The sequence below is a fragment of the Mya arenaria genome, chromosome 3, assembly GCF_026914265.1.
Source record: "Mya arenaria isolate MELC-2E11 chromosome 3, ASM2691426v1".
Lineage (NCBI taxonomy): Eukaryota > Metazoa > Mollusca > Bivalvia > Myida > Myidae > Mya > Mya arenaria.
The window spans coordinates 39,762,263-39,779,138 of NC_069124.1; the positions used below are offsets into that span (position 1 = coordinate 39,762,263).

Consider the following 16,876-nt stretch of genomic DNA (forward strand, 5'->3'; position numbering starts at 1 on the left):
TGAAACGACATCGACCTTCCCTATTGGGAACCCCAGAAAATATGGGAAATACTTGCTGATTTCGAAAACAATTATTTACATCGATGAGGATGAGTCCATATTGACAGTTTATAATAAAAGAGTTCTTCCCCAACTGCACCAATCTACACCACTGAAAATGTCTGTGTTATTTTTTAGATCAGCATTGCGTCCCTCAAGCAACTCAACATGCTTGAAAAAAACGCAATAATACAACTCTAATCATAGATTAGGAGGCTGATGGTTTTGCAGACATGAATTACTCCAGTAGGAACAAGCGATGCACAAGCAAATAGTCAATTTATCCAATGCATGCCAATCGATCATTTGATTAATCCATGAACAATCCTATTCAATCAACCAATATGACTGTACGTTTTAAATGATTTACAGTCTTTCAAAACAGAAGATGAAATGAGAAAAATGTTGAGCAATCCGTCATATCCCATCACACTATACGCCTCTTGTCCTGTGAGGGTCGAGGAAATCTCGCTTAATGTCGATTTCAGACGAAGTGTTTCGCGATGTTTTGCATATTTTCGGTTTCGTGCTTACGATAATTTTAAACTGTTTAAGGTTCACGCCTTCAAGAAACTTCTTGTACTAATCGTAATTGACTCTAACGTTGTCATACAACTGCCGTACATGCCGTCGCCTCGTGTCATTTCCTTGCCTCCTGGTATCGTTTGGACGATGTCGTTTTCTTTTTGCTAAAAAGCAACTACCTGGTCATTGCAAATAACTTACTAGTCTGATAACCAATGGCTCATGTATATAAAGAATGCGGAGTAATTGCAGATCCACTACGACATTTTATTTGTTTTTGACGTAATGTGAACGACACTGCGAGAGTGTTTTTAGCGAGAATTAAGAGTTAAAGCGGGATGGTCATTCAGTGCCCTTCGTGTTCAAGCATTTCTTTTCAAAACAGATGGACCGGGATAACAAAGATCAAAGCCTCTTCGTATCATTTTACACTGTTTTGTGAAAAATTAATGAACAAGATCAGAACTCGCCATCTTATCGCATCATAATTATAATATATCATTTAAATACAAAGTTGATAAAGATATTTTTATTCCTTTCTAAAAGGATTGTATAAGACCATAACCCCTGAATTCGTAAGTTTACGCAAGGAACACTCAAGCTCTGTTATTTAATGTTCAGAGTATATTTGAAAGAAAGGTCTAAGTTGTTATCTGCCGTGTGACGTTCTATGTCGCATGGAGGTGGTATCTGCCGTGTGGCGTTCTATGTCGCATGGAGTTGGTATCTGCCGTGTGGCGTTCTATGTCGCATGGAGATGGTATCTGCCGTGTGGCGTTCTATGTCGCATGAGGTGTTATCTGCCGCGTGGCGTTCTATGTCGCATGGAGGTGGTATCTGCCGTGTGGCGTTCTATGTCGCATGGAGGTGGTATCTGCCGTGTGGCGTTCTATGTCGCATGGACGTGTTATCTGACTTGTGAAGTTCTATGTCGCATGAGGTGTTATCTGCCTTGTGACGTACTATGTCGCATGGAGGTGTTATCTGCCTTGTGACGTACTATGTCGCATGGAGGTTGTATCTGCCTTGTGACGTACTATGTCGCGTGGAGGTGTTATCTGCCGTGTGGCGTACTATGTCGCATGGAGGTGTTATCTGCCTTGTGACGTACTATGTCGCATGGAGGTGTTATCTGCCGTGTGACGTACTATGTCGCAAGGAGGATGTATCTGCCGTGTGACGTACTATGTCGCATGGAGGTGTTTTCTGCCGTGTGACGTACTATGTCGCATGGAGTTGTTATTTGCCTTGTGACGTACTTTGTCGCATGGAGTTGTTATCTGCCTTGTGACGTACTATGTCGCATGGAGGTGTTATCTGCCTTGTGACGTACTATGTCGCATGGAGGTGTTATCTGCCTTGTGACGTACTATGTCGCATGGAGGTTGTGTCTGCATTTTGACGTACTATGTCGCATGGAGGTGTTATCTGCATTTTGACGTACTATGTCGCAATGACTTTGCAGTGACTTTTGAGCGGCGAAAACATACGGCACTATGCGGGGTAATTATACCTCACTTCTATAGAACTTATAGTAAAAACATCAGGGCAATATTTAAATCTACTATCACCCCGCACTATCACCCCCTGTCGCACTGTTCCCCCCTGTCGCTCTGTCACCCCCTGTCGCTCTGTCACCCCCTGTCGCACTATCACCCCCTGTCGCACTATCACCCCCTACCCCTTGTCGCACTATCACCCCCTGTCACTCTGTCACCCCCTGTCGCACTGTTACCTTCTGACGTCATGAAATTAACAATACGCTACAAAGCAAAGTCGTTTTGATTGAAATTGTCTATTTACAACAAGGGTAGGTGCTTGCATCGACATAAAGGGAAAGTTCTGCGAGATTTTGTTTCGTTCTTTATCTAACGAACACAGTTTAACGCATAGTTTTCAATGCTAGATGCTGTCAATGCAAATGCTCATTATAGCAGCATATTATTTGAATCATTGATGCATTGTAATACAGCTAATCCACGAGACCGTCCTTATTCCTTATTAACAATTTAGGACTTTTCCTTTAAAAAAGTATTTTAGTTTCGAAATAAATATTAATTTGAAAGATCAGATAGTTAAAAACATGTAGGATGATAGATTGTTATCTTAAGTGATTGCAACTAAAAAATAATAACTTGGGAATAACATAACAGAACATGTGTTTGAAATCTCAATCCAATTGCTTTTAAATGTCGAGAAAACAACCTTAGGGGATCAATAAGGTTCGGTTATAGACCATTACTTAGACTTTGGTGTTTGGTGCATAATACGCAGAGCGGCCTAGATTCAGAAAACATTCTCTTTTTGAGTTCAATACCGGTGACCGAAATAAGGTTGAGTTCAATACCGGTGACCGAAATAAGGTTGAGTTCAATACCGGTGACCGAAATAAGGTTGAGTTCAATACCGGTGACCGAAATAAGGTTGAGTTCAATACCGGTGACCGAAATAAGGTCAAGGCCTGTTCCTTTACTTCTATTTAGTACACTCATGTTTTAGCTGTATTATTGCGTTTTCACCATTTCACAGCGTATTCAAAAATAAAATAAAAGCTAACAATCATCTAAAACTAATAACTTTGATTTGATAGTGGAAATAGAATTATAATAGAAAACAAATAATAATCGAATAAATTCACTTCACGTAGTGTATCGCGGACATCAGATATTCCTGTATTTATAAGTGTGTAGACATGAAGATCAGAAGTGTAAATTGTACTTACCCACGTTAATCGGAGTACAGTAAACCGGAAGTTGGTAACTGCTCCATGCCAACAGGAGGAGCGCAACTATTGAGATCCGCATTCCTTCATTCAGACTTCCTGTCACGTGATAAACCACGTGGTCTTTTATCCACCACGTTAAGACGTGGACATATAGTGTATATGGTATTCGGTTTTTAAGAAAGTGTCCTTAAATATGCTTAACCGCAGTGTCTGGCTATGCATACCTCGACGAAAATGCATCTGGGAACTCCATTCAAAAATATTAACAAATTGTTTTCCATTAACTATCATTCATTTCTTTGGAACATAAAAACGCTATTAGGAATTTGATTCTAGTAATTTAGCAAGGCTAAATTCTAGCAAACAGCCATCAATAGCAATTAACCTATTCCTGTACACATTGTTATGATGTATAGATTAAATCTCAAACTCCAAGTCACTCTTTTAATCTCATTGGATTTGTCAACATCTGTTTTTCTCGTATTTCTTCGAAAATGTTTACACAGTGCCCCGTTCACATTGATTCAAGTTGATCTGCACATTAGTGTTCATTTCATGCGTTCATCTGAAAGTATATCATTATTTATTTGTAATATCGCAGCATTTAAGACTCCAATTTCGCATGCATTGAATATAATATTTATTGTTTTATAGACGAACCTTGGAAATAGCCTTTTTCATAGTATGTAACACTTAAATAATTACTAGTAAAATTCAATTGTGGTTTATATTGACCTCGACAAGTGCAACGACCTTGACCCTTACTTTAAAATATATTTTGTTTGCAAGTTTATAAACTACAATAAGGGGATCAATTAATGTAAACAGAAGATAATTAACAAATAATCTTAGGTAACTTACTGCGACAAATAGACCGATTCCTTAGAAAATCCAGTCAGCGGTGAGTCCACTCCAAACGCTTTATGAACACTGTTATGACACCCTGTCACATTATTAAGAAGAAAAAACTGAACAGCGAATCAACAGTTCCGAGTGTTCCATTCATTAATAGTTTCACACACACAATTATCAGATGCTATTCACCTATTATAACGTAGCCATAAGTGGATGAATCTGATTGTTTTCTCTGAAATGTCTGTGATCCGATGCCGGCCTATTCGTCTGCCGTTCATCGATCGGTATAGAAGGCAAACAAATGTTCCCCCTCTTGCTATTCCTAACTTGTAGAGTATAACAGTCATCACACGAAGGGATAATATTGAAAATCTATGGTCTCCGTGTAGCGTCTTAATCTTGAACTTTCTTGCAGGTTATGCAATGTACCCGACAGTCGGTAAGTAACATTCGGCAAGGACGCTTTTAAATACATGTTACTCTAGTTGGCCATTGCCATCACGAAGAACCTTAATGCTAAAGTGGTTCAGTTGAGTGTAATTCTTCTCCTTTAAGTTTACATTTCCGTCCACTGTATTATTCGACATAGCTTATAATAAAGACTGTTTGGAAAATGGTGGTGGGAATACAGACAATGTTTGTTCAAACAATATGGCAATTTGAAATGTTACACTAAAATGGAAAATAAATGAAATTTGTTTAAGATTCTTCGGGATCTCATCAAGTCAATTACATGAGAAGTTCGGGATCTCATCAAGTCAATTACATGAGAAGTTCGGGATCTCATCAAGTCAATTACATGAGAAGTTGGGATCTCATCAAGTCAATTACATGAGAAGTTGGGATCTCATCAAGTCAATTACATGAGAAGTTCGGGATCTCATCAAGTCAATTACATGAGAAGTTGGGATCTCATCAAGTCAATTACATTAGAAGTGTTTTGCAATTTATACGGAAAACGTAATTCATAATAAGTATATACACGACGGAAGATTTTGAGTGTTTTAAATGAGTACCTACATTGTTCGCTCTTTTAGATTCCTTCGTCTCAATTTACACTAGCGGGTACATGGTGGGAGGTAGGGATGGGGGTTGGGGGGGGGGCTTAAATAATCCAAGTTTATTTCTTTATTTCTATAAAGAAATGTATATATAATGAAAAACACCCAAATGCACCATTTTGGACTGGAAATTGTAATTATCTTGTAATCCCATACCCCCTAGCAATACTCTAAACCAAACAAAATTCGGTTCTGCGGGAGGGGCGCAAGTCTAAAGGTTACACCCCAAAGTAATGTCCCCTCTAATGTCAAATCCTGGATCCGCCTCTGATTAAGGATTTCAATCCTTTTCTTATCAAGAAGGATTGTGGTATATATTTTTGGCGAATAACGTTTCAGGATAGTTTAGCTGGAATTATAAGAGAATACCTAACAATGATCCCTAAACAAAAAACTACAACCTCAACCACAGCAACAATTAATCCAATAAGAGCTGAATCAGACAGATGAAAGATGAATATCGTAACCAACACATAACGTTGTACAGCTGTGGTTACAGGTTGTTATAAATCAAACTCATTGAAATCTCTCAACTGTTTCGCGATATTGACAAATTCGCGTTCCAAGATTTCATAAGGAAACTTATCGGCTTCCCAAAGGTTTGTGTTTTTTTTTAAACATAATACTGCAGAAATGTGGTGGCATAAACGAAAACTGAAGGTATTTGAGATTAACTGAAATAAGAACAATATTGTTAGACAATTTGTAGAAAGATTCATTGTTTTCTTCGGGGTTTATTTGTGTTCTATTTTCAATTGAAGAGTGGTTAGGCCTAAAAATACATTTGGTTCGGGTTACCCGACCCTACCTACGAAATAGGCTCCGACCCTACCGTTTTTATAGTCAGTTTGTAAAAAAAGAATAAAAAACTAAAAAAAAAAAATATTATTTTTAATTGCTATTTTATATGTTGTTTAAAACCTTGAATGTGTATACAGAAGATAACTTGAACGCCTTTCTCCAATGATGAAATTGACATTCTTATATAAAGCCTTATAAAAAAAAATAATAAAAAAAAGCCTACCTACCTTACCTATTTAAGAAAACTTGATGTAACCCTAACCAAACCATTTTTAGGCCTTATTTAACAGTTAAATCTTTTTTTAACTTTGACGCCGCTTTTTTTCAAATTGATTCGTGGTTTTGGCAAAAACTTAGTTGTCTTTCTTTTATATAGAGCGATACCTCTACACATGAATGCAAAAAAGTCTGATTTAAATGCAAATAATTCTAAAACTTATAAACGGCCTATTTTGTAAAAAAAGGGATAATTTGTCGAATGAGAAATCGTGGTATTTATTAAATAGTTCTATATGTTCGCATATTAGTTAAGCACAGACTCGATCTGTTTGACGTACTCACTGCCCCAAAATTAATAAGTGAATAGTTGGGGGAACTGTTCTATATCGATGTATATAAGTATTTAATCAAAGCACTGAAAGTGCTGCATGCAGCAATGTCTTGATTTTTATTTGGACTAGCCTGTGCAATAGCTAAACTGGATGATCAACTAGTCATTACCATTTGATCAAGCGTCAATGACGAATTCTGCTGCTGATCGGGGAGTTATAAAGCTGTTTTGATCCGGTGCTGACTAGTCCCTATAAACAGCCACTTTAGTCTCTTTGACGATTTTTGTTTCGGCGACTCTACGCATCAATATCCCACTTGTTGTTTTCCTAGCCAAGAATGACATTTCCCTGCGCTATAAAGTATATGTTTTTAGTAATTTGCATTACCATGTTAATGATACTAAATAATAATGTTTAATTACTTTGATCGATGTCTGCAATACCTTCATGTGATGATCTTGTACGTGCTTTTGCACATATTCATACATTTGGCTTCATTGAGGAAGAAATCGTATGCATAAGTATGCGCATATTCTAAATTCGATTCTATTTTAATTCCGTTTGACTTCCGTTTGCAATGCTGCAATGATATGCCACAAAATTGAAATGCATGAAATTGTTCGTGTCATTTATTTATGTTTCTCAGGGTGAGTGTAAAATAAATCCATATAATAATGTAAATCATTCCATTGACAGCCAAACTCAATATCTGCTTAATTGCTGAATAACTCTCTTGATTCTTGAACTAGTATACACTTCATGCTAAATGCTTTTTTGTTTTGCTCTTCTTAAATTTCAATATGGCTGCCTTTTTATTCGACCGGTGTCAGAAAATGGTACATTATAAAGCTGACGTCACAATAGTCGTCCGCAAATAACATCTTAGAAACTTGAATATAGGTCATGTACATGTCATTTTAGCAACAAAACTGTTATATTGGTCGATTTGTTTAAAGTTAGAACAACATTACGCAAATAATGTTTAAACGGTGAATGTCTCGACAATGTATATTTGGAAACTCTTTTTCGGACGGATTCACAATTCACTTGTCCAAAATTGTTCGGCTTTCGATATAGGCGTGGAGTGATATATTCATTGTTATGTGTGCATAACTAGTACGTTAAATTTGGATTTTTTTTAAAGTAGTTTATTCAAAATCTATTGATGAAAAACACTGCCAATGAAAATTTAAACAAGATCAACCTTAATGAATTTAGATGTTTCTTCATGAGTTGTAGAACTACTTGGCCTCATACTGAGATGTGTGAAGCGGCGTTTTCAGCCTGCTCAATTTAAGATAGCTATACTGTATTGTTTAGACCCCGTTTCCCTACAGGTTTGGGCTTGTAGGAAGAGAAACCAGTCTTTTCTGGCCACGGGATCGCAAGAATCCACAAGATTACCCCACGGATCTGTATTGTGTCCAAAGAGCTCCAAAAGTACTTCGGGTCCGGGATCCCGTAATCTTCATTGGACGGCCGGTTTGCGGACCAAAAAACGTGTGAGTTTTTCACTTACTTCATTCACACGTGCACCATCTGTACTCTTACTGTACACTACCAGGTGCACTGTCTGTATTTGAACTGTACACTGACACGTGCACCATCTGTACTCGTACTGTACACTACCACGTGCACAAACTATACTCGTATAGTACACTGACACGTGCACCATCTATATTCGTACTGTACACTGACACGTGTACCATCAATATTCGTTCTGTACACTGACACGTGCACCATATATACTCGTACTGTACACTGACACGTGCACCATCTGTACTCGTAATGTACACTCGCACGTGTACCATCTGTACTCGTACTGAACACTCACCCGTGTTCTATCTGTACTAGTACTGTACACTCACAGGTGCACCATGTACACTGACACGTGCACCATCTATACTCGTACTATACATCCACACGTGCACCATCTATAATGGTACAAAACATCCACACATACACTATCTCTACTCGTACTGTGCATTCCACATGTGTACCATCTATATTCGTACGGTACACTGACACGTGCACCATCTTTACTCGTACTGTAAACTACCACGTGCACCATCTTAATTCGTTCTGTACATCCACATGTGCACCAGCTATAATGGTACAAAACATCCACACATACACTATCTCTACTCGTACTGTGCATTCCACATGTGCACCATCTATACTCGTACGGTACACTGACACGTGCACCATCTATACTTGTACTGTACACTACCACGTGCACCATCTTAATTCGTACTGTACATCCACACGTGCACCATCTATACTCGTGTTGTACACTGATAGGTGCACCATCTACACTCGCAATGTACACTGACACGTGCACCATCTATATTCGTACTTAACATCCACACGTGCACAATCTGTTCTCGTACTGTACACTCATACGTGCACCATCTATAATCGTACTGTACATCCACACCTGCGCTATCGACACCACCTTTACTCGTACTGTACATTCACACGTGCACCATCTATATTCGTACTTAACATCAACGTGCACAATCTGTTCTCGTACTGTACACTCACACGTGCACCATCTTTAATCGTACTGTACATTCACACCTGCGCTATCGACATCATCTTTACTCGTACTGTACATCCATACGTGCACCATCTATACTAGATGTACACTGACACGTGCACCGTCTATAGTCGTACTGTACACTTACACGTGCACCAACTATACTCGTACTGTAAACTGGCACGTATACTATCTCTACTCGTACTGTACACTGTCACGTGCACCATCTTTATGTGTACTGTACATCCACACGTTCACCATATATACTCGTACTGTAAACTGGCACGTGCACCATCTAAACTCGTACTCTACACCGACACGTGCACCATCTTTACTCGTACTGTAAACTGACACGTTCACCATCTATACTCGTACTGTACACTCACACGTGCACCATCTATACTCGTTCTGTAAACTGACACGTGCACTATCTATATTCGTACTGTACACTCCCACGTGCACCATCTATACTCGTACTGTACACTCACACGTGCACCATCTATACTCGTGCTGTACACAGACACATTCACCATCTATACTCGTACTGTACACTCACACGTGCACCATCTATACTCGTACTGTACACTCACACGTGCACCATCTATATTCGTGCTGTACACTGACACGTGCACCATCTTTACTCGTACTGTACACTGACACGTGCACCATCTTTACTCGTACTGGACATCCACACGTGCATCATCTATATTCGTACTGATCACTGACACGTGCACCATCTATACTCGTACAGTACACTCACACGTGCACCATCTATAATCGTGCTGTACACAGACACGTGCACCATCTACACTCTGGCTTAAGTAAAAAGCATATGCTTTGAACGATCAGATGATGAAAAAATCAAAAATTGATATTTTATGGACAAAGCTAAAATGTCATTTTACCATTATCAACAGCAACTAAAAATTACATCAGACGATATTTAAGAACTGCTAGATGCCAAATATCTTCTCAGAATGAGATTTAGAATCCGAGCTTGTTAGCAGGTCATCGCGTGATAAGGCAGACATTGTGTGACGGGCTAATGCAAGGAAGAACGTATTTGCATTCCTGTACACGATGTAAAACCAATTGCGTCTTGCCCAAATCTTATTTATATACAAGCCTTGGGATGAATGTAGTGTTTGAATGAAAGTCGAAAAAGTATACTAGTACATGGAGATTTCAAATGTTGGCCCTTCTAAGCGACAAGCAAAATTTAAGCAGTTTTTTTATGCAGACATACCAAATATTTGTTAATACTTAAGTTTTAAGAGGTTTTTCTTGACGGTTCGTAGAATTATCAAAAAACTCGTGATGATCAGCTCGTATTATTTTGTTTATGTTAGAAAGATGTTTAAACTTGAATTATCTCAATATAAAAATACTTGTTCGCTTTTGCTTAATAACTCGTGGTGCCGTGAAGCAAGATCACAGACAGTGTGCTATTATCCTGGGGCTTGCCTGGAGTTTTACATGTATTGTTTATGTTTTTCTCTCTTAATTAAGCAATGTAAACCTCAGGGACAATCCAATAGCCAAACCTTAACCAAAAGCACAAGGCTTCCTTACATACACTGAACGAGAGAAAGACAACTCACAAAAACATCATCAGACCACAGATGGATCCACGTATCTTTTTAATAAGGCCAGATGCAATTCATTCTCTCAAACTGGACATATGCATATTTTACGTTTAGAAACTCTACATGCTGTTGTACTTTAATATTGGAGTACTCATACAAACAAGAACCACAGAAAACGACAGTTTAAATCAGAATACAAAAAAAATACCAACCACCCGTATGTTTTCCATATGATCTCGGCTACAATAAATAAAGTTGGTCTGTCATCACTTCCAAATTTGATGGTAAATGAAGAAAAATGTTTAAACTTCGTTGCAATAGGTTTCGCGTTTGCCTCTAGTTAAGATAAACAATATAATCTTCTACAATATTCTAAAAATTGTTTACTTTCATTTGTACCGTATGAGGCCTCTCCTGTTTTTGTATTCATGCAATTAATGCGCCGGAATAAGTCTGGGAAATGTTTCATAGCCCCTTAGAGGCAACAGCGGCTGTTGATCATGCTAGATTCTTTTGTTGCAGATGATGTTTGTGTCTTGTTGTTGAGTACTTTCAGTTGATTTAGAATGTGTTAACGTCTGTTATGTCGGTAGCGCCTTTAGGTTAAACTTTCTTTTGCGTTTTGTCTTATTTCGGTTTTAAATCATTTTTGCAATGCATCTATCAGCGGATGAAGTGTTATGATTGACGTTCTAGAATCGTATATCGAGACTTGTAAGAGTGCGTGTACCCGAAGACTTGTAAGAGTGCGTGTACGTGAAGACTTGTAAGAGGGCGTGTACGTGAAGACTTGTAAGAGGCGTGTACGTGAAGACTTGTAAGAGGCGTGTACGTGAAGACTTGTAAGAGTGCGTGTACGTGAAGACTTGTAAGAGTGCGTGTACCCGAAGACTTGTAAGAGTGCGTGTACCCGAAGACTTGTAAGAGTGCGTGTACGTGAAGACTTGTAAGAGTGCGTGTACGTGAAGACTTGTAAGAGTGCGTGTACCCGAAGACTTGTAAGAGTGCGTGTACCCGAAGACTTGTAAGAGTGCGTGTACCCGAAGACTTGTAAGAGTGCGTGTACGTGAAGACTTGTAAGAGTGCGTGTACGTGAAGACTTGTAAGAGTGCGTGTACGTGAAGACTTGTAAGAGTGCGTGTACGTGAAGACTTGTAAGAGTGCGTGTACGTGAAGACTTGTAAGAGTGCGTGTACGTGAAGACTTGTAAGAGTGCGTGTACCCGAAGACTTGTAAGAGTGCGTGTACGTGAAGACTTGTAAGAGTGCGTGTACGTGAAGACTTGTAAGAGTGCGTGTACGTGAAGACTTGTAAGAGTGCGTGTACCCGAAGACTTGTAAGAGTGCGTGTACGTGAAGACTTGTAAGAGTGCGTGTACGTGAAGACTTGTAAGAGTGCGTGTACGTGAAGACTTGTAAGAGTGCGTGTACTTGAAGACTTGTAAGAGTGCGTGTACGTGAAGACTTGTAAGAGTGCGTGTACGTGAATACTTGTAAGAGTGCGTGTACGTGAAGACTTGTAAGAGTGCGTGTACGTGAAGACTTGTAAGAGTGCGTGTACCCGAAGACTTGTAAGAGTGCGTGTACGTGAAGACTTGTAAGAGTGCGTGTACGTGAAGACTTGTAAGAGTGCGTGTACGTGAAAACTTGTAAGAGTGCGTGTACGTGAAGACTTGTAAGAGTGTGTGTACGTGAAGACTTGTAAGAGTGCGTGTTGAAGACTTGTAAGAGTGCGTGTACGTGAAGACTTGTAAGAGTGCGAGTACGTGAAGACTTGTAAGAGTGCGTGTACGTGAAGACTTGTAAGAGTGTGTGTTGAAGACTTGTAAGAGTGCGTGTTGAAGACTCGTAAGAGTGCGTGTACGTGAAGACTTGTAAGAGTGCGTGTACTTGAAGACTTGTAAGACTGCGTGTACGTGAAGACTTGTAAGAGTGCGTGTAAGTGAAGACTTGTTTGAGTGTGTGTACGTGAAGACTTGTAAGATTGCGTGTACGTGACGATTTGTAAGAGTGCGTGTACGTGAAGACTTGTTTGTAAGAGGGCGTGTACGTGAAGACTTGTAAGAGTGTGTGTACGTGAAGACTTGTAAGAATGCGTGTACGTGAAGACTTGTAAGAGTGCGTGTACGTGAAGACTTGTAAGAGTGCGTGTACGTGAAGACTTGTAAGAGTGCGTGTACGTGAAGACTTGTAAGAGTGCGTGTACGTGAAGACTTGTAAGAGTGCGTGTACGTGAAGACTTGTATGACAGCGTGTACGTGAAGACTTGTAAGAGTGCGTGTACGTGAAGACTTGTAAGAGTGCGTGTACGTGAAGACTTGTAAGAGTGCGTGTACGTGAAGACTTGTAAGAGTGCGTGTACGTGAAGACTTGTAAGAGTGCGTGTACGTGAAGACTTGTAAGAGTGCGTGTACGTGAAGACTTGTAAGAGTGCGTGTACGTGAAGACTTGTAAGAGTGCGTGTACGTGAAGACTTGTAAGAGTGCGTGTACGTGAAGACTTGTAAGAGTGCATGTACTTGAAGACTTGTAAGAGTGCGTGTACGTGAAGACTTGTAAGAGTGCGTGTACGTGAAGACTTGTAAGAGTGCGTGTACGTGAAGACTTGTAAGAGTGCGTGTACGTGAAGACTTGTAAGAGTGCGTGTACGTGAAGACTTGTAAGAGTGCGTGTACGTGAAGACTTGTAAGAGTGCGTGTACGTGAAGACTTGTAAGAGTGCATGTACTTGAAGACTTGTAAGAGTGCGTGTACGTGATTACTTGTAAGAGTGCGTGTACGTGAAGACTTGTAAGAGTGCGTGTACGTGAAGACTTGTAAGAGTGCGTGTACGTTTAGAATGTTAAGAGTGCTTGTTAGTTAAGACTTGAAAGAGTGCTTGTATGTTGAGATTATCAAGAGTACGTGTAGCTTAAAACTGGTAAGAGTGCTTGTATTTTGAGACTGGTAAACGTGCGGGGATGTTGAGACTTTTAAGAGAGCTTGTATTTTGAGACTGGTAAACGTGCGGGGATGTTGAGACTTTTAAGAGAGCTTGTATTTTGAAACTGGTAAAAGTGCTGGGATGTTGAGACTTTTAAGAGTGCTTGTAGTGTGAAACTGGTAAGTGTGCTTGAACATTGAGATTAAGTGCATTTTGACTTGTAAGTGTTTTTGTAATTTAGACATGTGTGTTTGAACGTTCACACAATCAAGCAAATGTACTTGTACGTTTATGCGTGTATGTGTGTTTGTAAATTTAGGCGTGTATGTGTGCTTGTACGTTTAGGCGTGTATGTGTGCTTGAACATTTATGCTTGTATGTGTACTTGTACGTTTAGGCGTGTAAGTGTGCTTATAGATTTAGGCGTGTATGTGTGCTTGTACGTTTAGGCGTGTAAGTGTGCTTGTACGTTTAGGCGTGTATGTGTGCTTGTACGTTTAGGCGTGTAAGTGTACTTGTACGTTTAGGTGTGTATGTGTACGTTTAGGCGTGTATGTGTGCTTGTACGTTTAGGTGTGTATGTGTGCTTGTACGTTTAGGCGTGTATGTGTGCTTGTACGTTTAGGCGTGTAAGTGTGCTTATAGGTTTATGTGTGTATGTGTGCTTGTACGTTTAGGCGTGTAAGTGTTCTTGTACGTTTAGGCGTGTAAGTGTGCTTATAGGTTTAGGCGTGTATGTGTGCTTGTACGTTTAGGCGTGTAAGTGTGCTTGTACGTTTAGGCGTGTATGTGTGCTTGTACGTTTAGGCGTGTATGTGTGCTTGTACGTTTAGGCGTGTAAGTGTTCTTATAGGTTTAGGCGTGTATGTGTGCTTGTACGTTTAGGCTTGTATGTGTGCTTGTACGTTTAGGCGTGTATAAGTACTTGTACGTTTAGGCGTCTAAGTGTGCTTGTACGTTTAGGCTTGTAAGTGTGTGGGTACGTTTAGGCGTGTATGTGTGCTTGTACGTTTAGGCGTGTATGTGTACTTGTACGTTTAGGCGTCTAAGTGTGCTTGTACGTTTAGGCTTGTAAGTGTGTGTGTACGTTTAGGCGTGTATGTGTGCTTGTACGTTTAGGCGTGTATGTGTACTTGTACGTTTAGGCGTCTAAGTGTGCTTGTACGTTTAGGCTTGTAAGTGTGTGTGTACGTTTAGGCGTGTATGTGTACTTGTACGTTTAGGCGTCTAAGTGTGCTTGTACGTTTAGGCTTGTAAGTGTGTGTGTACGTTTAGGCGTGTACGTGTGCTTGTATGTTTAGGCCTGTAAGTGTGCATGTGCGTTGAGACTTCTATACGTTCGAAAATAACAACTAGACGTTGGATATCATACCGTGATTTGAAATATGGTTTCTGCTGTTATTTACACCAGAACATCGTTGACATTTTATTTGCATCAGTTTTAATAACTGTTATTTTCAGTTAAACCTTGCAGTATGTTAAAAATATACCACACTGAATCTGAATACCGGGGCCACTACACGATAGAGACCGGTTATTGAAGAAGGTTTTATGAAACATACAAACAATTAAAAACAATTTGTAATTTTGGAAGAGTTTGTTTGTTCTTTAGCCAAGTGTTTACATTCACCGCATTTGTGTAAGAGAGTGACGTCCCTTGTTAAAATGAACTCAACGAGAATTTGCCGGAAAGAAAAATTGACATTTACTCAAATTTAACCACAAAACCGGGAGTAACATAAGCGACATTGATTTTGGACAACACTATCGATTGTCGCCGACATAGCATTGTCAACGACGATTTATCGATTGTACTTGATAATCGTTTCATCACTACTAGAGAACCAAGGTTTTTGTTGATGCAAAGGTTCGTTCTTAGATAAAATGTAACAAAATCATGCACTAAAATTAGGCATGATATTCTGTCCATTCTAAACTAGATTAAAAGTATTCATGTTATTAATTTACTTTACTTGGAATGTGAACGCAGCGATGTTTTAATAGTATGTGTTCCCTGACAGCATGTGCAGCTAGTTGACACGTGCTTTACTGATACTTTACCAGTATTGTAATTACATTTACCTGTATTTATCGGTTTTAAACACAGACACTTCATATTATGTTTGACCAAAAATTTCGTATATGACTATCGGATCCAAGCAAATGTTTTGTAATCCCAAACAATAACAAATGTAAGGAGATAACCAGAAGATCCAACATCCGAATGTGAACATTTCCATTTCAATCACAATTCCATTAAAACAAGGGCATGTTTAAAAGATCTACATGCCTTTATTCATGGATTGTAATCAGGTATACCATTAAGCGATATATCAATCATAGATTATTTGTAGAATGTTTGCACTAGTCTGTTTAAGTGCAAAGTCTGCATCAAAAAAAGCTTTTTGGTTAAGGAAGCAATTTATTTCGGATGCAGGGTTGAAGAAATCTAGGAAACCTTCTACCCCTTAAAATAGCTGTACTATATATTGACAAACTTAAATGTCTGAAATACATTATGAAATGAGAATAAGATTTGTTTAGGTTAAAAACATATGTTTGTCACAAAATATTGAAATAAAAGGTAAACTCAATAGTTTGAATGCCAACCCCATGTGTCGAACATAATACATTTAAAGCAAAACCCTATTGCAATTAGAAATCATTTTTTATTTTCCTCGCACGTTTAAACTGCCAATGTCACTTGATCGTGTTGGTAACTTCAATAATAATTGTAGGAATTGACAGTTAATGATGTTCGAGGTAAACTACAATATCAGTTACAATAAAAACAAATAATGAATAGAAGAGCATTTCATCAAATGCAAACAAACTGTCGTTTTGAGCAGTTATTCATACATTTCTGATATCAGCAGGCTGTGGAGCTAGAACAATGGTAAGCGTGGGTTCGTATTCCTGAAGTGATATTGACCGCCAACAAAATATGCTTGAGATATGAAAATCATATCCTTAGCATGTCAACTGGTAAAGAAACTGAGCTTTCTGCTATGACAAAGCCGAAACTTTACTATGATTGTGTTAAATGGCAGTGTATGACTGCAACAGTTTCAGATCCACGTTCATTATTTAGGTAACAATTTGTTCAGCTAACAGGTATTTTGCTTCATATGAAATATATGAACTCGTATAAATATTTAACGTATAACGAAACTGCCATACAACTTTAGAGTTCTGATAACTTTTTTATACCCACCAAACACAGTTCTATTTTCGGGAGCAAGCAGCTATGACTTTATAATGTTAACAGACGTCT

The 16,876-nt window shown here is 38.9% G+C and overlaps 1 protein-coding gene across 4 annotated transcripts in view; it reads right to left on the minus strand.

Moving 5' to 3' along the window:
• Positions 1 to 4,396, minus strand: part of LOC128228020 (glutamate receptor ionotropic, kainate 2-like) — a 58,284-nt gene extending 53,888 nt beyond the window's left edge. For all 4 annotated transcript variants that reach the window (XM_052939043.1, XM_052939041.1, XM_052939042.1 and 1 more), the window contains exons 1-2: positions 4,151 to 4,396; positions 3,287 to 3,854 (exon numbers count right to left, since the gene is read on the minus strand). In XM_052939043.1, the coding sequence (XP_052795003.1) occupies positions 3,287 to 3,368 (82 nt within the window). In that variant the 5' untranslated portion in view covers positions 3,369 to 3,854; positions 4,151 to 4,396. The remainder of the gene's footprint in view (positions 1 to 3,286; positions 3,855 to 4,150) is intronic.
• Between the last annotated feature and the right edge of the window lie 12,480 nt (positions 4,397 to 16,876).